Consider the following 25,764-nt stretch of genomic DNA (forward strand, 5'->3'; position numbering starts at 1 on the left):
TGGGGCTCATGAGACTTCCTGCAGCTTCTGTGTCCCATAGAAGTCAATGATAGGATGGGGTCCTGCAATTCTATCCCCTGAAGCTAACCTTGATCTTGACCTTAGTGCCATGTGTGTCCACAAATAGACAGCCATTCTTGCAAACCGCTCCTCAGAAGTATACCGGTGGGACTTTGGTATTCACTGTTTTGGTATCCACTGAATTGACTCACCACTGATACCAAGGTCCACCTTTAAATGCCTGGTAACAAAGAAAAAACACTAAAATCCAATCCAAGCTCCAAAATCCAATTTCCTACCTTCTCACTATTAAATAATTATAATTTCATTCCATTGGATTCAATTATTCACCCAATTTAGTGACTGAATGCAGTATAGTATCTATACTAGTTCATTCTGGGGGTGATAACAGAGGAGCAAGAAATCTGGAAGTGGGTCTTTAAAGCTACTTTTTCCACTGATTTGGTATCCACTGATTTTTTTTTTTTAAATCTGGAAAATTCTAGAAAGTTGAGTGATGCATCAAACAGCAGTATTTTAGATATTGTTAATTGACTAGGCAGGAAATAGGAACTGATTGGTCCAGAATGCTCTCTTCTCATTTGTTAGAATGGCTGTCAGTGCTGCCAGGACATAGTGGTGTAGCTAGGTGGGCTGCAAAGCACTAAGATTTTCAGGGAACCTCACTGTGGCATGTAAGCGGCCCGTCCCCTTCCAAGCCCCTTCTGGGCGGGGGGAGCAAAAAGGAGGCATTTGCAAGCCACAGTGAGGTTCCCTGCAAAACTTAGTGCTTTGTACCCCTTCTAGCAACTGTTACCCTGCACATGCCCGATCTTGTCTGATCTTGGAAGCTAAGCAGGGTTAGGCCTGGTTAGTACTTGGATGGGAGACCGCCTGGGAATACCGGGTGCTGTAGGCTTATACCATAGTCTTTTGAGACTGAAAGTTGCCAACCAGCTACACCACTGTCAGAATGAAAAGTGCTCTATAACAGATCAGCGCCAGAGGAAGTGCCTGTACATAACTTGAAAACTGCTGACCTAAATAAACAAGTAGATGGACTGTTATACAGTCAGGCCCAACTGAAGTTTGAGTGCTGCTTAAGGAAGCCCAAATTCATGCCCCTCAATGCCCATCACCATTGCCACTCCAGCCCCCTCCTTTCTTCCTTTCCAATCTGCATGTCTATGGAGTGGGGTGGGGGGTCCATGGTTTTGATGCCAAATGCACTGCATTATCCATTTTGAGATATGGTAACACCAGAACCATGCATGATATTCCTATGCCATAGATTAGAGTAGGAGCATTAGAATATCCCAGATAGATAGTTGGAGCACATGCAGTTTAAATTGCTAAAGCATATTACCTATGCTTATAATAATGAGAATGAAAATATAATTTGCCCAGTACATTGGTCTATAGATGCCCGAGAAAACAAATTCAGCAGTAAATCTACAGATATTTTTTGGTTGTCTATACTTCTTGAAGACACTGCAGAAGGGTGCCTTATTTATAATTTGCTGGTTGTGATTTTGGAGGAGCCCCTGAAAACCGATATAACAAAAATACTGAACTTCTCTCATAGATTTGGAACCCAGCCCTCCAAAATAGGCAGGTTCTGGCTGGAGGGGGGGAAAATAGACCAAAATGGTAGATACATGATAGTTCAATTATCATCTGGCATTGTGAATTAATACCAGCCTTTAACATATGTTTTTTGGTAATGTAACTGTGTTAAGTGGAGACATGCAAAAGATTTTTTTTTTTAACCAATTTGTAATCCAGTTAAGTGCTTAACACTAAAACATTTTGTTGAGATTCTGAAGTAGGTAATTTAAGGTCATCTGGTTTTCATTTATAGAGCTGGGCACAGGGGGAGAGAGGGGGACTTTAGAACAAGGAGGATTTCATTGTACACCCTCCAGCTACCCCTATCTTACCAGAGACAGCTGCTATTTTCTGGTGCCCATCCCTGGAAAATTAGTGTCCCTATTTGATCCTGGTTTGACTTTGTAAAGTGTTTAGTGTCAGTGGCTGGATTTGTTATTCTCCAGGATTCAGTTCTCTTCCTAGGCAGGTGATCTTCAGTTGCTAGGGCTCCTACTTCATAGTCAGACAGGTGGGGGCTTGGCTTCTCTGCTGTGGTGTCTACATAGCCCAACCCCACTGGAAGTGGAGATGATTGGGAAGGTGGTGCACCTATAGGCAAGACCTGGCTGTGCGGCTGCCTGGCCCCTTCAGAAGAGGCATAGTTTGGGGAAGGAGATACAATGAGGGAGCAGCAATGAAAGAACCCTCTCCTTTTCTTCAGGGACAACTGTGGGGCAAGTCTCCCACTCCTGCGCACCGTGGCCATTTCTGATGGCAGAAGGGGTGCCTGCAAAAGATGGCACTTGGAATGTTTTGTGGACTCTACTTTGGATCTTGGAGTGTGACATGGATGGAACACCACCTTTCGCACTGTTACATGTGCATCAACAATAAGGGGTCAGGCAACGCACAGCCAACCTCTTAATGCACTGTAGTTGCACAGGTCTTTTTATGTGCAACATCTTCATCTGCAATTTTAAGTACACTTCTGATGGAGTAAGCCTCATTAGAAGCAATTGAGCTGAGTTCCAAGAAATCATGCACAGGGCTGAGGTGTTAACCAGAGTTCAGGAATTGGGAGCTGGCTGTAGGATCCCTTCCCTCAAGCTGTAGGATTCCTTCTTTTGCACTCAAATTCCCCCCATCTTTAAACTGCAGCTAATGGTTAAATTGGCACTAAGCATAACCATGGTTAATACTAGTCGAGATTTTCATCTCAAACAGGATTTGAAGCCCTTGTTCATTTTAACTACAGTTAAGCAACACTAATCCTATTGCACCTCTGTGGTGGTAGAGTGCTCCAACAGTGCAGACTATGCCATAAAGCACATTGCAACAGTGTTGAAGTTAGTGGTGCTGGTGAGAAGGCCTGTGACATCCTGGCAGCACCACTGCAGGATGATCCACTTGGACTTGCCCCAGTGATTTGACAGGTTCAGGTCCAAATTAAATGCACTGCTGTGGTTGGGGCTTTCCCCAGGGCAAGGGGACAAATATCCCCTTACATCAGGGAGATTTCCAGAGTGCACAATTCCCCTGTGGGATACAACACTAGCTACGCCCCACTGCATCAGCTTGGGAGCAATTCAATATGACTGGGCTGTAGAGCAGTCTTTAACAGTGGGCCAAAGATATCACATGGTTGGGGAGGGTTCATACATGCTAGGGATTCCAGCACGTTCCAGGACTGTGTTGTTTGGAACTTTGTCCTGATGGCCAGATCCCAAAGGATCTCCTCTATGGAGAACTCGTGCAAGGAAAGCGCCCTACAGGTAGACCACAGCTGCGATACAAGGACATCTGCAAGAGGGATCTGAAGGCCTTAGGAGTGGACCTCAACAGGTGGGAAACCCTGGCCTCTGAGCGGCCCACTTGGAGGCAGGCTGTGCAGCATGGCCTTTCCCAGTTTGAAGAGACACTTGGCCAACAGACTGAGGCAAAGAGGCAAAGAAGGAAGGCCCATAGCCAGGGAGACAGACCAGGGACAGACTGCACTTGCTCCCGGTGTGGAAGGGATTGTCACTCCCGGATTGGCCTTTTCAGCCACACTAGACGCTGTTCCAGAACCACCTTTCAGAGCGCGATACCATAGTCTTTCGAGACTGAAGGTTGCCAACAATACAATAGGGGAGAGTGGTGCTCTGTGTGCTTGATGTTTTCAAATAAAATGCAGCCATGGGAGACTTCCCGATCTGGGCTTTTAACCTGCCATGGGTCCTGATTCAACTGATTTTCCACACCACTTTTCCACAAATGGTATTTGGCAAGGACTGCCAAGGATTGGTGCTTGGGAATCAATGGGAGCGATTGTACTTGCTTAATAGCAGTTGGTGGAGTGATCTTAGGGGAGCTCTCACCTCTATAGTCCTCAAATGGATCTCATGCTTCTTGACTTCCTGTGGTCTCCACCACCCCATGGGAGCTGTGGCTTAGCTGCATCGGGTTTTAGGAGCCAGCTGTGGCTCAACCAACAGCCAAGTGATGACATCATTGCTTGGCGCTATTAGGGAAGGAGATGCCAAAGCTCAAATAGAGCTTTGGGCAAATTTGAGAGGGGAAGAGTCAGGTCGAGCATGGGAAGCATACTCACTAAGTAAAGTAGATGCTCTTCTCGGCTTAAGTCAAAGTAGCATGGAATAGGCTGCATGAACAGGAAGGCAGCAGCCTGGGAGAGGCTACTTTAACCTACCTGTTCCATTAAGGCTTTGGCATAAACCAGTGGTACTCAAACTTTTCTGGCCAGTGGCTCCCTTGACCCCTGTGGCTGTTGGCCATGACTCCCCATCATGTTCCTGAGGGCTGGAAGTGACATCATTAAACAGGAAGTGGCCAGAAATATTAACTATATTAAATATATTTTAATATTATATTTATCATAATATAATATTAAATATATATTAACTATATTAATGTTAATTATATGAATCATATCATTAATTAAATGCAGATCTTAAAATTATATTGTTAATACATAGCAATATACATGCTTTATAAATGATCAGCTGCTGATCACTGTTGGAGACAGGATGCTGGAGTAGGTAGATTTTATCTTGTCCAGGAGGACTCATTTTTTTAAACTTTGTAAGCTTACCAATATAATTGTTTTATCAAATGAACTCTGTGAACAACCAGTCTGACCAACATTTCACACACACACCTCTGTGAACCCCAATCCAACTAGTCATTTCTCCCATTCTCCTTGAATTGGACTGAACCCTTTATTAATTTAATGAAATTAAATTTTTCCAGCAGCTGGTGGGGAAAACAAAAATAGACCATGAAAATATATCAGAGCTGATAAGGGTTTGGTTAGGAAGCTGATTTGTCTCCTATATTAGGAGTTGCACAGCTCAAGCCTATGCATGTCTACTCAGAAGTAAGTCCCATTAGAGTCAATGGGGCTTACTCCCAGGAAAATGTGGATAGGATTGTGCTGGCAATCACTTCATCAATGGCTGATAAGTATTCCCTTCAAATAGCAAGATTCATCACTTTAAAAATACAGCCTTTCCTCTTCAGTCAAACAACAAGATTAATATATCAGTCAAACAATAAGATTAATATATCAGTCAAACAATATTCAGTCAAACAATAAGATTAATATATCACTTTAAAAACAGTACCCTTTTTCTGCTCCTGGCCAAGTAAAGTGTGTGCTTCTCTCTCTCTCTCTCTCTCTCTCTCTCTCTCTCTCTCTCTCTCTCTCCCCCCCCCCCTTTGCCAACTGAATGGAAGCAACTTTAAGAGTCCTGATGACTGGTAAAATAGGAAGCGTTTTATTTGGGGAGGGGGAGGAAAGCGGGAAGGTTTGGAGATCGAAAGGGGGCAGTGGAAGAGGGAGGGGTTGAAAAGAGAGATTTCACTTTGATGAGAAGCGATCCCAGGCTGGGAACTAGGAACCAACCAGACAAGGATCAGCGAAGGGTAATGACTGCAAGCTGAGCATGCTCGGAAGAGGGCGGGGCAGCAGCAGCCACTCTCGCAGCTGAGCCACTCCCGTTTCTTCTGCTTTAAATAAAAATGCAGACAATGGGCAGAAGACGGGTTCGTATTCTGCCCAGGGGCATGACTGTATCTCTGTGAGAGGACATCCCGCGCCTCCCCTTTGAGTTCCTGGCGCTGCCAGGATGCCAGGGACATCCACTAAAATTGAGTGTTGGGCGGGTTAGGACAGACAAAAGAAAATATTTCTTTACTCAGCGTGTGGTCGGTCTGTGGAACTCCTTGCCACAGGATGTGGTGCTTGCGTCTAGCCTAGACGCCTTTAAAAGGGAATTGGACAAGTTTCTGGAGGAAAAATCCATTATGGGGTACAAGCTATGATGTGTATGCGCAAACTCCTGATTTTAGAAATGGGTTAAGTCAGAATGCCAGATGTAGGGGAGGGCACCAGAATGAGGTCTCTTGTTATCTGGTGTGCTCCCTGGGGCATTTGGTGGGCAGCTGTGAGATACAGGAAGCTGGAGTAGATGGGCCTATGGCCTGATCCAGTGGGGCTGTTCTTATGTTCTTATGCCCTAAAGAGCCGCGCCTCGCAGTTTGAATAACACTGGCATAAACCCTTAATATGCGTTCCCAACTGACACTAAGGACGCAATCCTAACCCCTTATGTCAGTGCTTGCTAGCACTGACATAAGGGCAATGCAGCTCTGAGGTAAGGGAACAAACATTCCTTTACTTTGAGGAGGTCTCCATGAGTGACACCCAACTGCAGGATTCAGCACACGTCCCATTGGCACCGCTATGGCAGTGCTGGAAAGCAGTGACATAAGGAGTTAGGATTGCGCCCTAAGTCTAGAGATGATATGATCACTTGGTGATTATTTGTGCATTTCTGGGATGAATTTCATCATTATGGGATGAGTTTGGTCATTAGCAATTGTAGCAAAAGTGTCTCCATCCTCCCCCCTCCCTGTGGTCTCCCCTGTGTTGTCTTCTTGTTCAAGTCCGGTGCACACTGATGATGCTATTTAAGTAGCAATGTGGAGATCCTATGTCTTTCTCACTGTGGCAGAAGGAGCAGCTTTAAAAAGGTGATGTTGCCTGAAGGACAGCAGGAAGGGAAAGAGTTAAGCAGTCTCTCCAGCAAGGCCAGCCCGAGACTGGAGTCTCTAAACTGATTCACCAAATACCATCTCCCCTTACCTAGAACACAGCAACTGCTACCACTTTATCTCTTCCATCTCTCTGGATTTAGTGGGGAATGGAATGGAAGAGGAAGTATGGAGGAGAAGAGAGTGATGGGCTACAGTACTCTCTAACTCACCAATCTCTTTTCCTCGGTACTTCCTTTTTGGCTCCATTTTGTTCTTTCTTTTCAAATCCAGGGAACAAAAGCAGGAGAAGGAACTTTGGAGGCCAGTGGAGATATGCAGGCAAGTTCCCCCATTGGTCCAACACCTGAGGCAATCATCTCAGTTGGATTCATGAATGTGTCAAGCCTGCTTCCAAGACTGCTTTGGGTTTTAAAATAATTTTAAAAAACAAAGAGTAAAGTATCCTGGAGTTCTACTTAACATAGAATCTGAGCCTTAGCTAGTGGATAGGACCTGGGATTTATTTATTTATTTATTTATTTATTTATTTATTTGCCTTTATGCACAGCACTTTGTTTAGGTAGGCTGTCAAGAAATAATAAATTTTGACGTGTTAACAAAATCACCTGTTCCCATCTTTTGATATGTTGCTGCCTTCTGTTAAAACAATTGGAAGGGTTTGGGTTTAGATTGTTATGATCCTTCACAAAATTAACAGGAATATAACAGCCTTGAGCAAAACTTTATAGTACTGAACAGGGGAATTATGAGAATCCCTTGAAATAAGATGAGTTGATCTCCACTGTGACGTTTAGTAGATGGATGGGACACTTAACCAAGAGGTGGCTCATTCATGAAAAAACGGAAAATCTCTCTTTAAAGCAGAGGAAAGATGCCTAATTAAAATCAATAATTCATTTCCTCTGTTCCGATGGGGAAATGGAGAAAGGAAATCAGGTGGAAGGACTTTGCTGATAATTTGGCAGCCACTGGGTGAGAGCCAGGGTGAAGTTTTAAAGCCTTCCTTTTCCTTATTAGCTACTAGATGATAAATGAGCTTGGATTTCCCCCACAGAAAGAGTGTGTTGGACAGAGCAAAGCCTTGCTTATGAGATACAGATGTCAGTTCAGTGCGAAGGATAAAAGGGCTCTTCCGCCAAAGTGAAAAAGATTAGATGGGCTGTATCCCTCAAGCTGGTGTGTTTGGTGCAAGACGCCTGCAAAAGCAGAGCGGGTGAGAACCACAGTGACAAATAGGAACCAGCTGAAGAAGAAATGAGATCATAGGCAGTGGAGTAGCTAGAGGGGGTGCAAAGCACTAAGTTAGCAGGGCTCCTCACCACAGCGTGCAAACGGCCTCTGCCCCTCCCCTTCGGAACCGGTCTGGGTGGCGGGAGCAAAATGGAGGCCACTTTTTTGCTCCCACTGCGCAGAATGGCTCTAAAGGGACAGAGAGAAAGGGACTGCCTGCAGACTGCATTGAGGCTCCCTGTAAAACTTAGTGCTTTGCACCCCCTCCAGCTATGCCACTGGATCATAGGAGGACTCTCCTTGTCAGACCTTTGGTGGCCTCACGTGAACTCCTAGTTTTTCATGTCATTTTTAAGACAGTGTTTTTAAGTAACCTTCTAGGAAAACGCATTTTCCTGTCTTAAGTAGAAATGCATCTTCTTGTCTTACCTCAGAATGTCAGATGCAGGGGAGGGCACCAGGACGCAGGTTGTGTCTTGCTGTCTCTCGTGCTCCCTGTAGCATTTGGTGGGCTACTTTGAGATACAGGAAGTTGGACTAGATGAGCCTTTGGCCTGATCCAGTGGGGCTCTTCTTATGATCTATTTGGGAGAAGTGTTGCCATCCGTTCATGTGTATGCGCAACCTCCTGATTTTAGAAATGGGCTATGTCAGAATGCCAGATGCAAGGGAGGGCGCCAGAATGAGGTCTCTTGTTATCTGGTGTGCTCCCTGGGGCATTTGGTGGGCCGCTGTGAGATACAGGAAGCTGGACTAGATGGGCCTATGGCCTGATCCAGCAGGGCTATTCTTATGTTCTTATAAATTAGTCAGACTCAAGAAGACATCAAGATTTGTCTTCATTGTGTTCAAATGGAAGTTAATTTCCTCATTTATTTATTTATTTTATTTGTTTGTTTGTTTGTTTTTCTGCATTTCTATACTGTCCTTTCTCCAAGGAGCTCAGGGTGGCATACATAGTTCCTCCCCTCCTTTTGTTCTCGTAACAACCCTGAGAGGCAGGCAAGGCTGATGAAAGAGAGCGACTGGCCCAAGGTCACCCAGAATGCTTCATAGCTGAGCAGGGATTTGAACCCGGCTCTTCCAGGTCTGAGCCCAGCTCCAGAACCACTGCACCATCTGGCACTTGGATCACTGATAGCATGTCCCACAGTCATTTGTGGTAGTCCTCTTGTTCTGCTTCATAAGCTCTCTTTGGCCCTGGTAATAAATCAGCTTTCTTGGCAAAGGGAGGAAGAGTCTTATCTCCTCTGTATCTGCTCAGGAAGACAGGCACGTTGCCTCTTTCCCCAGAAGGAAGCAGTCTGATTACTGTCCTGTGTGCCAGCTGGCACAGCAATTCTTTGGTGGCAGAGAAAGTAGGGGAAAAGTAGGGGTGCTTGCATCAGTGGGTCACTGAGCCATCCACAAAAGGCACCTTGTTGTTGGCAACCTTCAGTCTCGAAAGACTCTGGTATCGCGCTCTGAAAGGTGGTTCTGGAACAGCGTCTAGTGTGGCTGAAAAGGCCGATTCGGGAGTGACAATCCCTTCCACACCGGGAGCAAGTGCAGTCTGTCCCTGGTCTGTCTCCCTGGCTATGGGCCTTCCTTCTTTGCCTCTTTGCCTCAGACTGTTGGCCAAGTGTCTCTTCAAACTGGGAAAGGCCATGCTGCACAGCCTGCCTCCAAGCGGGCTGCTCAGAGGCCAGGGTTTCCCACTTGTTGAGGTCCATTCCTAAGGCCTTCAGATCCCTCTTGCAGGGACAAGAGGCACCAACAGCAGTAAAAACAAAAGGCACAAACAGCAGTAAAAATGGGGAAAAGATAGATGGTGAACAGCAGACTTGGATCTGTGGCCCAGCTTTAATAATCAAAAATCTCACCGGGAAGCATAGAGGTGTTGGGTGAAACTCATTTCTTTATTTCTTGAGGACCCTTGGTGGTCCATCCCTGATTTGAGATGAGTGCCTCTGTTATTGGACACCCTGTAGAAAGTGTGGCAGAGGGTTTCTTAATTGCTCAGGATGTTCATGCCTTAATTATAATACCACTCTTGGTTGAGTTTACAATGAAGATGGTGAGGGAAGCCAACATTGAAAGCATCTCTTTTGTATCACGAATGACTTTGGTTACTTCAGAGTCAGGAAGCTCCTGGGATGTAGTTGATCATGGAATTTCCCCAAAAGAAAGGCAACGTTTCTCCTAAACTGGGGGGGGGGGGTGTTAGTGGTTGCTTTGCTGAACGAACGTTTGGCTTTTCCCCTAAGGTCTGTGGGACCTCGGGCTTCCTTGTCTTCAGCCTAAGCAAAGTGCCACAAAACTAGTCTGGGTCACGCTCTCTTGGCATGCACCCAGCGCCACATTCACATGTAGACAAGCGCGTTGTAGAAGTGTGTCACGCAATCAAACCATCGCTAGAACTGATTCCTGCTGGCATAGCACAACCTCAACCATTGGCCCCAACACATGTAATTATTCAATGTATTGCATTGCACTTCTGGCCAGACAGATGATTGCTACCAACGAAAACCCTCAAAAGGGAGTTGACAGACTAAAGGGAAGTGTTGACATACATTTAAAAGGAGCTGCCAAACCGACCCACAAATGTACATATCCATTTATGCCTCTGGAATAGGCCAAGCGGTAGTGTAGCTAGAGGGGATGCAAAGCACTAAGTTTTGCAGGCACCTGAATGTGCCTTGCAAGGGTCCCTTCCCCCTCCCCTTCAGAGCCATTCCCAGCGGCAAGAGCAAAACGGAGGCATTTGTTTCTGGGAATGGCTTCAAAGGGGAGGGAGAGGGTTCCTTTGCAAGTCACATTCAGGCGCCTGCAAAACTTAGTGCTTTGCACCCCTTCTAGCTATGCAACTGAGCCCAAGGAAGGAGGGGGAAGGAATCCTGAAACAAAGAAATAGATGCACAGCTGGTAAAGGATATTCATTGATTTAACTTTAAAAATCCAAATGGGCAGGAAAAAGAAAGGGCTGTTTTCTCAAGAGAGTTCAAATGCCCATTGTTTTAACTTGTTTCTTGCCCTGAGCAAAAGCCTCGTTCTTTTAAACCGATCTGGCAGACCTTCGCCTTCGAGCCTGCGGTTTTTAAAAGTACAAAGCTGTAAATTTTATAACGCTGCACTTTGCGGTCAGAGCTGCCGAATGCTGTTTCCGTAGTCAGGTGGTTGGTGTGTTAAAGGTAGACATGAAACAGGGCTGTGAAAGACCTGGAAATGTTTAAGGGAGCTTGTTTGCCAATGATGAACTTGGGAGAAACCTTCAGATGGCTGGGAAGTCTCTGGAATGCATCCTGTTAAGTGGACTGAAGTGCAAGAGGCCTTTTCCTATTTGTAGTTTTAATAACAAGGTGGTGTACACTGACATGGGCTATTAGAAGTGGTTCTCAAACTTTTTTAGCGCCAGGACCCACTCTTTAGAATGACAATCTGTTGAGACCCGCCAGAAGTGACATCATCAAGCAGGATAATTTTTAACAACCCCCATGACAAAATCAAATCAAATTAAGTAAATAAAAAGTTTACAATAAGTATAAGTTTAAAAATGTATTTAAAATACAGAAGAATCCTCTTAACCCTTCCAAGTAGTTGCTGATCTGTTTAAAAAAAACAAACAGATTTCCCAAACATTTCAAAGGCTACAATCCTATCCACACTTACCTAGGAGTAAGCCCCCTTTTTCTATTATTATTGAAAGCATATTACATAGTAACCTGTTAAATGTACAGATCTGTAACATTTCTCCAAATGCAATCATGTACCATGGTAGCATCAATATATTAAAAATAAAATACATATTGAAATGAATGGGGACCCACCTAAAATTGGCTTGTGACTCATCGAGTGAGTTCTGACTCACAGTTTGAAAAACACTGGGCTATTGGATTGCCATGGAAAATATTCTTCACCCTGGTATAGGATGCAGTGGTAGATTCTGCAAGTTCTTGACACTTTGAAAGATGAACACTTGGCAATCACGCTACCCTCATCACAAAAGATAAATATTGGGATGCAATGAAAACAGAGATCAGGCTCATTGAGGGTGTGTGACACCCCATCTGCCATCTGTGGACCAAGGGTTACTGTGTTGATGCTTCTGGCAGTGATTGGCTGAGCTGCCCTGTAGTCACAGAGCAGTGCAGCGGGCAGAAGAGTCTCCGGCTGGCATTGGTTGGGCTATTCGGATGCTAGAAAGAAGCAGGCAGAAAGGCCCATGCCAGGAGGATCAATAGAAGAAAGAGAGAGGGCACAAGGAGGGGAACAACGAGAAAGGAGAAAGGAAAACTCCCCAAACATCCCCAAAAGGCTGCAATCCTATCCACACTTACCCCGAGAGTAAACCCCATTGATTATCATTGTTAAAAGCGCAAACATAGTAGCCTCTGTATCATTTCTCAAAATGCAGTCAGCAACTGTTACCCTGCACATGCCCGATCTCGTCTGATCTTGGAAGCTAAGCAGGGTCAGGCCTGGTTAGTACTTGGATGGGAGACCGCCTGGGAGTACTGGGTGCTGTAGGCTTATACCATGATCTTGGAAGCTAAGCAGGGCCAGGCCTGGTTAGTACTTGGATGGGAGACCGCCTGGGAATACCAGGTGCTGTAGGCTTATACCATGATCTCGGAAGCTAAGCAGGGTCAGGCCCGGTTAGTACTTGGATGGGAGACCGCCTGGGAATACCGGGTGCTGTAGGCTTATACCATGATCTCGGAAGCTAAGCAGGGTCAGGCCCGGTTAGTACTTGGATGGGAGACCGCCTGGGAATACCGGGTGCTGTAGGCTTATACCATAGTCTTTCGAGACTGAAGGTTGCCAACCAGTCACACACCATGTGTCAAAAATAAAGTACACATTGAAATGAATATGGGCCCAGCTGAAATTGGCTTGTGAACCACCTAATGGAACCCAACCCACAGTTTGAGAAACACTGCTTTAAGGTATCTTTGTGGATATTCTCTCTCTCTCTCTCTCTCTCTCTCTCTCTCTCTCTCTCTCTCTGGTGCACACACACATGCACTATACATAGGCTTGCTCTCTGTGTGGGTGGGTGCAAAACTGAAGCTGATTACACCCCTGGTTTCCATAAAATCCCATATATTATTCTTGATTTGCCTGACATTAGGTGTTTCTAAACCTGGGCCTTGCAATAAAGCAAAACGCCAAGCTATTAGTATGCTGGATGGATATATATTGCTTGACGAGGTCATGTATTTCCGGTTTGGATCCCAACCAGAATTCATGAACTGAAATAGAATCTGGCTAATAGGACTGGAAAATATATCATCCTTCCTTTTTTTTTCTCTCCCCGCACCCTCAGCCCAACATATATATTCCTCAGTGCACAAGCATATAGAGAGTTCCCCAGATCTTTCATAAGTTTGTTTGACGTTATTGCGCTGGAGTTCATATACGTTTCTTTAATTTTTATTATGGTCATGGCTCATTGCTGCCCCCCGCCACACGCACGTGCAATGCGCACATTTTCGGAATAGCTAAAATCCCCTAGCCTGCCTTTTACAACGTTAATAGAATGTTCTTGGTTTTAGAAAAATGTAAGCCTCCTTCCCCACTTGCTCTCATTTGGAAATGTCCCTTCATGGATTTGATCCTAGTGTTGCTGGTTGATATTGAAATCACACTTTACTCTTTAAAAAAATTATCCAATGGTTAACCACACTGGTGGCATGGGGTTGTTGTGGTTTTCATTTGGGGGTGGGGGTGGCATTTGAAGCCAAATCTTTACTTTTTCAAAGAGAACATTGTTAGGATATATAATCTGTGAGAGTTTAGTCTTCCCATTGCACCCTCCTGGAATAAATGCATTATAGCCATTGGGTAAGAACAAGAAAAGAAAAAGCAATTTGCAATCCATAAATGTTATGTTGTAAATGCAGAGCTTGAATTTCAACTCTGAATTGTTGTTGCCCTTTCTGAAGCTTGGCTCGTGTCAGTGGCATAGCTAGAGGGGGGTGCAAAGCACTAAGTTTTGCAGGCACCTGAACACACCATGCAAGTGGGTCCTCCCCCTCCTGCCCACCTCCATTTTGCTCCCACCACCTGGAATGGCTCCAAAGGGGAAGGGGAGGGCCCACTTGCATTGGCACATTCAGGAACCCTGCAAAACTTAGTGCTTTGCACCCCTTCTAGCTACGCCACTGGCTCATGTATTTTGTTTTTTGAATTCAGGCTGCCGAAATATTAGAAGCTGCATCTGCAGAGTAGAATATGATTTACCTCCAACAGCCAATCTTCCTTGAGTTCACTCTGTATCTAAATTGAAACAGACTTTTTCTAGTGAATCAGCTTTTGGCCTGTTCGTAAAGGACAACCGTGTAAAGTGAAATGAAGCGTGATGAAAAATCTGTAGTAAAAACATTGCAAATGTCTGTATGATCTATAAGCCCACAATGCAATGCCACTGCGGATGGAGTGGGAGCTCAGAGACCCGCCTGTCTTTTACTATGTTTCTAGTCCATCCTTCTGCCAAGAAATTCAGGATGATATACTTGATATTATTATGTGGGAACAGGAGTTCTACCATCAGAAACCGCAAACATTCCATTGGTTATAGAATTTAAACCCTCCATCCAGTCTTCCTAATTAGCATCTTAACTCCAATTATTTGATCTGCAATGTGTACATTTTCTCATCGCGCCAATTATTAATATGTGTATGTTTTCTTTTTTTCTTTCAAGAACTAACAACTTTGTATATTTTATGCTTTTTAAGCGCTGTATGTGTATGCTTTATGCTTTTTTTCAAAGGCCTTTTTATCCTTGATAAGTCTGGCTCATATTTTGCCATTGAAAAGAAAAATAATAATAAAGTAAAATAAACTAGTGGGGAGACGGGCAGCCCAATTCTGAGCTGCCCGGCGCCCAGGGCTGCAGAAGTGCTGAAAATGGCTGGTTTTTCACCCAGGAAAAACACAGAGAGCAGTTATGCAGGGGAGTGTTGACAGGTAATGAATACCTCTTCCTAGGGACTTAAAACTTCCTCCATGCTCCTTTCACCCAGTTTCTTAGGGTGCAGTTGATACTAGGAATGTGCCCAAAAGTCTGGATTTGCTTTTGAACTATGACAGTATATGTTCCAGTGTGTGCAAGAGGCTCCTGTGTGTCTCACCTCCCCCTTCACTTCATTGGAAGGGGAAATACCACATGTACAAAAGGATGACTGTGTAGGCTGAATGTGGATGGAAGGATGTAGAAAAGGATGAATGGTCTGTGGAACTCCTTGCCACAGGATGTGGTGATGGCATCTGGCCTGGATGCCCTTAAAAGGGGATTGGATAAGTTTCTGGAGGAAAAATCCATTACGGGGTACAAGCCATGATGTGTATGCGCAACCGCCTGATTTTAGAAATGGGCTATGTCAGAAGGCAAGGAAGGGCACCAGGATGCAGGTCTCTTGTTATCTGGTGTGCTCCCTGGGGCATTTGGTGGGGCCGCTGTGAGATACAGGAAGCTGGACTGGATGGGCCTATGGCCTGATCCAGCAGGGCTGTTCTTATGTAATGCGGAAAATAGCCTCTGCAGGCTGGGAATCTTCTGATGCACATCAGAGTGTCCGCATTCATAGCCACAGCAAACCAGGGTGATTCTATGCTCATGGAAACTGCATTGTTTTGTCTGGTTCTAACCTCTCAATTGGTAATTTTTTCTCTCTCTCTCTTTCTTTCCACACTACCTAGATCCTACTACAAGGCAAAAACCCAGGCATTGCATGGCAGTACACTCTTTCTAAGGTGGTCAATGAGAACAAGATATTCACAAAAAGGCACAGCTACTCTTGGGTGACAGTGCAGTCAGATTGCTCAGTCACATGTGGCGGGGGTGAGTACCTTGCTAAACATAAGTCTAAACTGCAAGAGTGTATCCATCATTACACAGTGTAGATTCCAAGAATGATTTGAGAACTCCAGCAATGCACGTGTCTCATGGAGGCTGTGGCCCCAGTTAAAGAAATCATGCAGTGCAGTCCCCTGTGTGTTGACTCAAAAGTGAGCCCACAGATTTCATGACAAGTGAACATGGCAGCAGGGGTTCGGTCTGCAGAGGATGCCTGTCCTTTGCTATGGAATACAGTGTTCCATGTGCTCAGGGGAAATTCCTCATTCAGTGGCATCACTGGGAGGGTGCACGGGGTACAGGCTTCACCCGGGAACATGCACAGCGGCAGGGTGATACCACTGCTGGCCCAAACTTATAAAATCTTGGTATTTGCAAATAATACTATCATGTTATATATCATTTGATGAGTAATTTCATACAGAATGCAATGAAATGAACCACATTGAAATATCTGTATCCTATCAAAAATTATAGCCAAAAAACCAGTGAGTGTGGGACAATGGTGCATCACCACACCTACCACTCTGGGTGTTGCCCCGGAATTGCATGGGAGGAGGTCCATTATGGGGGTGACGTGCTGGCCTCCTGCACTGGGTGCCAGAAACCCTAGTGACACCACTGTCCCCATTACATAAGTCGAGCATCACCTTCTTTTTAGAAGCCTACAAGAACATAATATTGTATGATGTACATATTCTTGTAAATCCCCTTGGACTCAATAGGGTCTATTTTGGAATGCATATGCCCTGGATCAGACAGATTGCTGGGACTGAGTTGAAATTTTCAGTCCTGAACAAGCAGTGTATTTTCTCTCTCTCTCTCTCTCTCTCTCTCTCTCTCTCTCTCTCTCTCTCTCTCTCTCTCTCTCTCTCTTCTTTATGTTCCAGATTTTCCCACTTTGTTCTCTTTCTCCTTCTGTGATTCCCACCCATCCTATGCACTTTCTCTGTGTCACAACTGCAGTTATATTAAAAGTTATCTCCTTCCCCAGCAGGAAGCATCATACCTCCCTAGCAGTTTTCCCTTTACTATCTGTCTGAACTCTTACACCCCCTTGGAAACAAAGTGGGGGGTCTTTTATGCTCTATTCGGTAGTCTTTCGAAAAAAATCTTTTCAACCTCTTGAGTTCAGTGCCCAGGAACCTCCACCTACATGGTGGGTGGTTGTATTTTGGCAACAATCCTATCGGCACCTGGGTAGGGACTTTAGAAATAGATGGATCGATGGGAGAGCATTGCATGGCAAAGAAGAGCGGATCAGCTGCACACATGAAATTCTAGATGCACTTGAACATGTCTGCATCTTAAAATATCTATCTAAAGTCAGGCAATCCCCTGGGATAATTTTTAGCTGATCTTTTTTTCCCGATGGTTTTATTTTATTATATCCCCTTTGAATAGCCTTTTCTTTTTGTTTTCTCTCCTGGGTGTCTCTACAGGGCACTTGATAGCAAAAGCCGTCTGCTTACAGGATCACCGTACCCGAGTCAATTCCTCTTTCTGTGGCCCAAGGACAAAGCCCTTAACAGAGACAAAGATTTGCAGTGTAAATCCCTGCCCTGCCTAGTAAGTGTTCCTGCCTCTGTGTTTGTGAGGCTTTGTGTACATTTGTGTGTTTAAATCTTCATTTGTGAACCTATGGAATAATCCTGGTTGTTTCTGGAGAAATAGTCCATATTATGTCTGCTGTGAAACTAGAGAATTTACCTGCCTGGGCCAGTCATTCCTGAACATCGTGCCAAGGTTCACGAGACATGTTATGAGAGAACCCTGCGTGGGCAGTGAGAGATATATTCATTAAATCATTTAGGGCTGCTGCAGAGAAGGTTGCCTGGGGCACCTCTGGTAAATTTCATCATGGTAGCCTTGCTTCCTTTCAGTCAGCTGTGGTCGCAGGGGCAGACACTGGGAAAACGCAAACATCGTCATTTGTGAGACTTTCTCCATAGTAGGCCATATCTGAATAATGCAGTCAGTTTTGGGCACTGCAGTTCATGATTCATTTTCCCTATTGATTGATTTTACTTATTTAAAATATGTATACCCCACTTTTCTCCATCCAGCTGAAAACATTCAAGTTTCCTTACAGGAAAAGTGTATGTGCATACTACCTATCCCCTACCCATGGAGTTCAGGAATCAGGCAGCAGGTAGTCTCCCTTTAGTCCTCATTCATTCATTCATTCATTCATTCATTCATATCCCACCTTTTTCCAGGTGAGGGCAATTAAGGAGGCTTACAAATTTTTCAAAAAACCAATAATAACAATAATAAAACATTAGAAAAACAATAAAACCAAGCAAACCTAAAAGGATCACATCAACAGTTAAAATTTCATTTGAGTTAAACTCCAGCCCATCATGTCAGCTATCAAATGCCATCCTAAATAAAAAGGTCTTAAGGCTCCACCAAAAGATCTCCAAGGAGGGAGCCATTCTTAATTCCAGGGGAAGGGGATTCTACAATTGGGATGCACCACCGAGACGGCCCTGTTCCTTGCTGCCATCCCCTCACCTCCATCAATGGCGGCAAGGTTAAAAGGGCCCCCTCTGCAGTTACAGCAGCAGCAGTGAAGGAAGACTTCTGCTGGTCCACTGCCCTGTTTCCACTTAGCTTTTCTGGATGGGCACCTGTGCAAAGCTTATCCAGAGCTACTATTGTAATAGGGGAAGAAAAAGTGGATCCACTTCTGCTGCTGTTTCCCCACAGCAACCCAACAGGCAAACACCTGGGCCTGCAACACCTGCCCCACCTGTGCAGTCATCCCCAAAGCCGGCCTTGTTTGTAAGTGACCCAAGTCCACGCTAGCCTGAAGCAGATGCAGAATCTCCTTATCTCTCTAAGGAACTGATGTGAAATGCAACCCAAGCCATGAAACTTCCAAAGAGGAAATTTTAGCTGAGCCACAAGGAGGCAGAGATAAGGTTTAATTGGGGGTAGCGTTTCATGTGCCTTGCCTTGAGCCCCGCCATTGTCTGCACACTAATTAGAAGTAATCTCCCTGGTCAAATCGCCTTATTTGCATGTGATTAATCTTCTGCCAGGGCGTTATTTCTGTCCCCGTGGGGCTCAGGTTCTCGCAGACAGAAAAGCCTTCTCTTGCATTTCCTTCGGCTTTATTTGGGCTGTTTGTGTTGCCTTTTAATTGTGGTTGGCAGCTCCTGAAACGTACCATTTATTTTCATCAGAGAGAGAAGCCACACAAGGAGCTGTCATCATAGGCCCCTGACATGATTGGAAACTCTGAGTGCGCTTAGAAACTGGGTGTGTAGGTCCTAAATGTTCGGTTAGAAAACCCTCTATAGTGCCTGTTTGCTTCTTTTTTTAAAAAAAAGACTGAATGCTCACAAGAAAACAAAACAAAACAAAAATTGGGTAAAGGAACATTCACATCCTAGATATTCAGCTTGGAAGCAGTCCAGTCATGTTGTCAAGAGTTCTTTTCAATGTAGCCATTTTGCATGAGCAGTGACCATAATGGTCTTGGCTAAATGGGGGAATTAAATCTGGAATCATCAACATATTAAGCCCGTTTCCCTCCCTGAACAGTGAACCTTTTCCCAAAAGGAGGGACTAAAGCTCAGTGGTGAAGCATGTGCTTTGCATTCCAAAAGTCCTCCGTTTTGATCCTTTGTATCTCTAGGCGGGTCTAGAAAAGACCCCCATCTGAAACTCCCAAGAGTCACTGTCAATAGGACAATACTGAGCTTAGATAGACCAGTGACATGGTGCATGGAACCCCCTGAGAAATGTTGCTTGCAAACGGGTCAGGAATCAAAGGAGGCTTCTACAGCAGATCGCTCCTGAGGGGCCTCTGCAGCCTTCCCACCCCAACAGGATTTGCTCAGAGGTTTCCCCCTTCCTCAGCCCTTTAAGCTGATAATAGGCAATGAGTGGGATCGCCCTACTGAGAACAAGCAGGGACGTAAGCCCTCCACCAGATTTTGCAATCTAACACAGGAGGACATGCAATGCCTTAAGCTTCTCCTGACTGATGCTCCCATGGTGTGGCTCAATCCTACTGTCAGACAGCCATTGCCAAGGATCCGGGCAAGGCCAGTCTGTTGTAGTGGCCTCCTTTGATTCCTGAGCTGTTCACAAGGGCTGACCCTGCCTTGACACCACCAAGAAGGGGAGTTCACAGGTAGGCTCAAACCCTCCCGTTTACCCACTTTGCAAGCAGCCATGGAAACCGTACGCTTGTTTTTCTTTTTGAGCAATTTTGTGAGGCAAAATTCTGCCTGTGGACTCCCAACTCTTTAACTGGAAAGGTATGTGTGGGGAGCTCAAGTACCTCCTGTTGCTCCAGCAGCGACGTTGATGTCATCAGTAGGAGTGCCAGCTGCTGCCTTGGAAATTTTTTCAAAAGGTTCTTTTAGCAAGGAAAGCGCCCTACAGGTAGACCACAGCTGCGATACAAGGACATCTACAAGAGGGATCTGAAGGCCTTAGGAGTGGACCTCAACAGGTGGGAAACCCTGGCCTCTGAGCGGCCCGCTTGGAGGCAGGCTGTGCAGCATGGCCTTTCCCAGTTTGAAGAGACACTTGGCCAACAGGCTGAGGCTAAGAGGCAAAGAAGGAAGGCCCACAGCCAGGGAGACAGACCTGGGACAGACTGCACTTGCTCCCGGTGTGGAAGGGATTGTCACTCCCGGATTGGCCTTTTCAGCCACACTAGACGCTGTGCCAGAACCAATTTTCAGAGCGCGATACCAGAGTCTTTCAAGACTGAAGGTTGCCAATACTTTTAGCAACAGGACGACCGGAATCAATGGCAGCAGCCTCAGGGTGAAAGGCACCCTGAATCCACTGACCCCCGCCCCTTGGGTCTCTCACAGTTTGCAGCCTATTGCAGCTGCGTCAGGTGGCTGCGTGGATGGGTCTCCACTGTTTGTGGGGGCAGAAGAATCAACAGCGTTATCAACGATTTTCAGTCATTCATCTCACTGCACACTGACAAGGCTCTAAAATTTTCAAGGCGCACCATCATCATTCTTTTGTTTTTTTACAATTGACAAAGCACACCATGCTACTGGTATGAAGAGGGACTCGCATCCCCAATCGCTCTACTAATAAATGACCCTCCCCCAAACTTCTGCAGCACACCTGCGAACCATTCAGAGCACACCAATGTGCCGTGGCACAGGGGTTGAACATCTCTGGGGTAGCTAGGCATGCCAATCCACCTTTTCCCAGTTTGTAGTTCACATAGTAACTCTTGTGTTTGCTTGGGTTGGGTTCTTTTCGCTGCCAAATTTGTGATGCCTCTGGCATGCCCTGAGGATACATTCATCTGCCAGTGGTCAGCTGATTAATTCACTGTCAGAGAAAAGAGGATTTTTTTTTTATCATCTGCCAGCAGGCAGCTTCTCAATCTTCCAAACTCTAATGACAGGGTTGCCAAATTTAGCAAGCTATTCCTTTCTTCCTTTATTCAACAGAGGAGTTGAGCTTGGCGTGAGCCAGTGCGGTATAGTGTCTGGTGTGCTCAGCCTAGACTGGAGGTGGAGAGAGGGACCCAGCTTCAAATCTCCACTCCAGCAATCAACACAAAGCTGCTCTTCTGAGAGAGGCATGGCAGTTGATGCCATCTTCAAGCTTCTTTAAACTAGTGTCAAGGCAGCCCCTGAACCAGGGATGTCACAACTGGGGCAGAAACCAAGGCGTCGCTTGTAAGGGGGTTTTGCCCTGTCATCTGTCCAAGAAAGTGCCGAATGGATTTCTAGCAGCTTGCATGTCATACATAGGAAGCTGCTATTTACTTAGTCAGACGCTCCGTCGCTCTAGCCAGTGGCGTAGCTAGAGGGGGTACAAAGCACTGAGTTTTGCAGGGAGCCTCACTGCAGCATGTAAGCGGCCCTCTCCCTCCCCTTTGGAGCCATTCCAGGCAGTGGGAGCAAAACAGACGCGTATGCATGGCTGTGAAAGGAAGGGAGCCACTTGCACACGGCGGTGAGGCTTCCTGCTTTGCACTCTAGCTATGCCACTGGCTCTAGCTCACTATGGTTGGACATTGACTGGCAGCAGCTCTCCAGGATCACCTTTGCTAATATGTGGCCTTCACTTCCATTTAGAATAGATTTTCTTATCTGCTCTTTGGCTGTTGGCACTCAATGGAGGTTTTCTTTCTTGAAGTTGGTCGACAGGGGAATGGAGTCCTTGCAGCCAGTCCTGTGGTGGGGGACAGCGAAGCCGTCAGATCCAGTGCATGCAGAAAAAGGCATTTCAGAAGGAGGAGATTGTGGCCCACGCTCTCTGCCCAGTATCCACCCCTGCACAAATACAGGCATGTAATCCTCAAGACTGTCCACCAGAGTGGAGTCCTGGCCCCTGGTCTCCGGTAAGTCGGAAAAATAGATGGGACCACCTTGTGCACTTACAGATAAAGACAACAGAAGATCCTTGCTAGATCCCATCAAAAAACCATCTGCTGCTTCCTCCTCCTTGCCACAAGAGCTGGCCAGGTGTTACCAGAGCCAATAGCTGCTGATATGCCTATCTTCCATGAGTTTCCATGAGTCCTCTTTTGAAGCCATCTAAGATAGCGGTCTCCACCACATTCTGTGGTGGTTGATTCTATGTGACGCTGCTTCACGTTGAGTCAGACAACTGATCTGTTGCTTCTAATATTGTCCACACCGACTGGCAACAGTTCTCCAGTGTTTCAGGGAAAAGTCTTTCCCAGCCTTACCTGAATATTGGATAAAACCTGATACCTTCTGCACATAGAACATTGCTCTGCCACTAAATTATAGCTCATCTGTAGTTCAGAGCTCAGGTTCAGTCACTGGCATTGCTAGCTAAAGGTATCAGGAAGGAAGCAGTGGGAAAGATCACTGCTAGTTAGGCTGGGAAAGTCTGCAATAGGTGGGTCAGGACCATTTCTGGTGGGGTTGCTTCCATCACCATTTTGTTTGCAGGCATAGGCCTGCAATGTTTAAGTAGCAGCCAGGTTTGTGCAGAGGTCCATATGAGGTAAACACCATCAGAGACTGTGGCTTTGGAGGGAATGTGTTGGCCAAGTCCCATCCCCCCCCCCGATCTTCAGTAGACCCCATTGGTTTCTGCCCATTTGCCCTTTTCCCCCACTGTGGTGCTCCCTGCCTTGTCACATCTCTCTTCCTTATTGTCTCCCTCTGCCTTTCAAGTTGAATGCATAAGGTTAACATGCCACTCTCTGCCCCGCCTCCCAATTGGTCCAGAAAGCAAGAAGGAACCCACTGACACTCTACCAGCACATGCTGATTGACCACCATGTGGCAGGAAGCAAAAAAGAATTGTAAATTCTCACTGGCCCATTCCATAGGACTCTTGAAAATGGGTAACATGTTGCTTGTGGCACCTTGTGATAGGCGTAGCACTTTCCAATTCAAAGACCCATAGCCCAGTGATGGAGGAATTGCTTTTTATGAACCAATTTTTGTGCTGAATTGTGGCACAGGAGTGACTATTAATGCAACGTCACAAGAGGCAGAGGAAGGTGTCACAACTTCATCAACACACATCCATTAATGTTTCCAAAAGTTGGCATTTAGTGTTAGATGATTAACAGCACCACTTGAAATTATGGCTGATGTCTTCCTCCACTGGAGAGTGTATCATTTTCAGCAATTCAATAGCACAGTAGTATTAAAACTACTGCTAAGGGGAGTTGATTGAGCAAAGGCCTCAGGCAAGCCGTGACAAAGATGTACCCGGGTTCCAGAAAGATATGGGCTGCCCAACAGCCTTCACACCGAGGCGAAACACACGCTTGCCTTTTTTGTCACTCTGCCAAGGCAGACATACCACAAGTTCGAATAGGAGGGAATGCACTTCTGCATAATTGTCCAGTTGAATAAAAGAAAAAAAAAACACACACACACACTACAGCTGTGAAAGAAAGCAAGAAACTGTTTTCTGTTCTTCAATTGAGTGGTCATCACCTTGTCAAAAGTTGTGACCCACTTCGAACCCCAACCTGCGACATGGGGCCCATCTTCGAAACTGATGGGAAGGGTTAAGGGTGCTAATGCTCACTGAAGCTAATTCTGGAGATTCTTGTTTCCGAGATGATGTAACGTGGGAAATTCCTGGAGGCCCTGCTGTAATCTCCAGGATTGTTTTCAGTAATCACCTGGAGATTGATGCTGATTCTTGGAGACTCCAGGATAATCCAGGAGAGTTGGCAACCCTACTGCACAAGCAAGCAGTCACAATTGCTCTTCTTTTCTCACCCACTGCCAGCCCATCAGTGTGGATTGCTGCTGTGTCATTTTGGCCCCCCCTTTTTCCTTCTAGGCCAATTGGGAAGAAAGAAGGTGCCGAGAGGCAAAATGATAGTGTGTCTTCCATTTTGAAAGTGGAGAGAAAGTGAGGCAAGATTGAGGCAGGGGAGAGCACAGTCGGGTGGGAGACGGGGGGGGGGGAGGTCCACTGGAGATTGAGGGATTGACTAAAGCACCCTCTCATCAAAGTCTCTGGTGGGATTGACCTCATCAAGGAGACCTAACCCTGGCCAAACTAGGCAGGTATGACACACCCAAAAAATAACAGCTGCAATACTGTCACAACCCACCTGAGTTGTGATGTGTTGTGATGTGATGTTGTATGTGTAGGTGGGGGATGTGTAAATCTAGCACTGGGCACAACCCACCTGAGTTGTGCATACCCACCCAGCCACATGGTTTGTGCAGCAAATTTTGCTGTAATTTTTTAGTGGGGCCTCCAGTTTTTTAACAAGGGACCTCCAAGCTTTATATAGCCTAGAACGGTCATTTTCAACCACTGTGCTGTGGCACATTGGAGTTCCACGAATGGTCTCCAGGTGTGCCACGGGAATTTGGGAGAGGGTAATGTATTAGTAGGGCCATTGGGGGATGTGAGCCCCCCATTGGCAGCCCAGTGTGCCTTGTCAGTTGTCAAAAAATGATGGTGTGCCTTGACCATTTTAGTGCCTTGCCAGCGTGCTGTGAGATGAAAAAGGTTGAAAATCACTGGCCTAAGGCAGGGCTTTTTAGACTGGGGCATTGCAACACCCCAGCCTGTGGGTCCTGGCCTGTTTCCCCTTAAGGGGCGGGGGCAGCCAGGAGGCAGGGAGGAGGCAGCGGCGCGATCCCCAGGATTGCGCCGCTCAGGGGGGCTGAAAGTTGCAGCCGCGCAGGGCTCCCCGTGCCCCTGGGAGGCTGCAGGAGGCTCTGGTATGTTTATTCAAGCCCCTGCAGCCCCCCTGAGTGGCACGATCCTGGGGATCGTGCCGCTGCCTTCCCCCTGCCCCCACTGCCTCCCCCCTGCCCCTGCAAGAAGTTACTGTGACTTTCAAACTCCCTGGGAGTTTGAAAACCCCTAAAGCCTCACCAAGTCTAAATCCAGCACTGGTTGTGCCCTCCTATTAGATACCAACTCATCTTTTCACTTGATTTATATGACTTTTGTTGTTGTTTTTCTGGCTTTAATTTTAAGCTGCTGAGTTTGTTTTTCTCTTGTTCTCACTTGATATATGTTCTGTTTGCTGCATTTTACTGCTATTGTGAGCTGTTTTTGGAAGGATTGCCTGAAAGGCACGATGGAAATCCTATCAGGAACAAAATCAATAGGTGCATGAACAAACAACATCACCCTCTCTCTCCCTTTCCCATAAAGTGTTCCAAAACCTGTGGCAGAGGCGTTACAAAGCGTGATGTTGTCTGCAAAAGCGTGGGCCCCTCCACCTTAAGAATCTTGCCGGAGAACCTGTGCGATGGTGAAACGAAGCCAGAAACCCAGCAGATGTGTGTGTTGGGGCGATGCCCTAAAAACGATCGGCTCCAGTGGGTGATCTCTGCTTGGAGTGAGGTAAAGCAAGAGTCATGAGACCCGGGGCTCGGTTTTGCACAGGGGTGCTGGGATGGGCTGGTCAGCCAAAAACACTGTCCATTCTTAACAATGTTTCTCTGCCAGGTCACCTTCCAGGTGCAATTTGATCTTAACAGCATCGCAGGGCGTAGTTTCACTGTTGGGGCTTTGTGGAGCGCATGCCAAAGGCCACAGTCATACACAAGGTTCTTACCTGTCGTACACTTGGGTC

The 25,764-nt window shown here is 46.0% G+C and overlaps 1 protein-coding gene and 2 pseudogenes across 1 annotated transcript in view; all 3 read left to right on the forward strand.

The window, feature by feature from the left end:
- Positions 1-25,764, forward strand: part of ADAMTS18 (ADAM metallopeptidase with thrombospondin type 1 motif 18) — a 133,694-nt gene that overhangs the window by 94,249 nt on the left and 13,681 nt on the right. The window contains exons 17-20 of the mRNA XM_066637972.1: positions 15,560-15,701; positions 17,159-17,285; positions 21,855-22,059; positions 25,341-25,532. Of these exons, the coding sequence (XP_066494069.1) occupies positions 15,560-15,701; positions 17,159-17,285; positions 21,855-22,059; positions 25,341-25,532 (666 nt within the window). The remainder of the gene's footprint in view (positions 1-15,559; positions 15,702-17,158; positions 17,286-21,854; positions 22,060-25,340; positions 25,533-25,764) is intronic.
- LOC136660841 (5S ribosomal RNA) lies at positions 803-919 on the forward strand (annotated as a pseudogene).
- Positions 12,271-12,387, forward strand: LOC136660780 (5S ribosomal RNA; annotated as a pseudogene).

The sequence above is a fragment of the Tiliqua scincoides genome, chromosome 9 (assembly GCF_035046505.1).
Source record: "Tiliqua scincoides isolate rTilSci1 chromosome 9, rTilSci1.hap2, whole genome shotgun sequence".
Lineage (NCBI taxonomy): Eukaryota > Metazoa > Chordata > Lepidosauria > Squamata > Scincidae > Tiliqua > Tiliqua scincoides.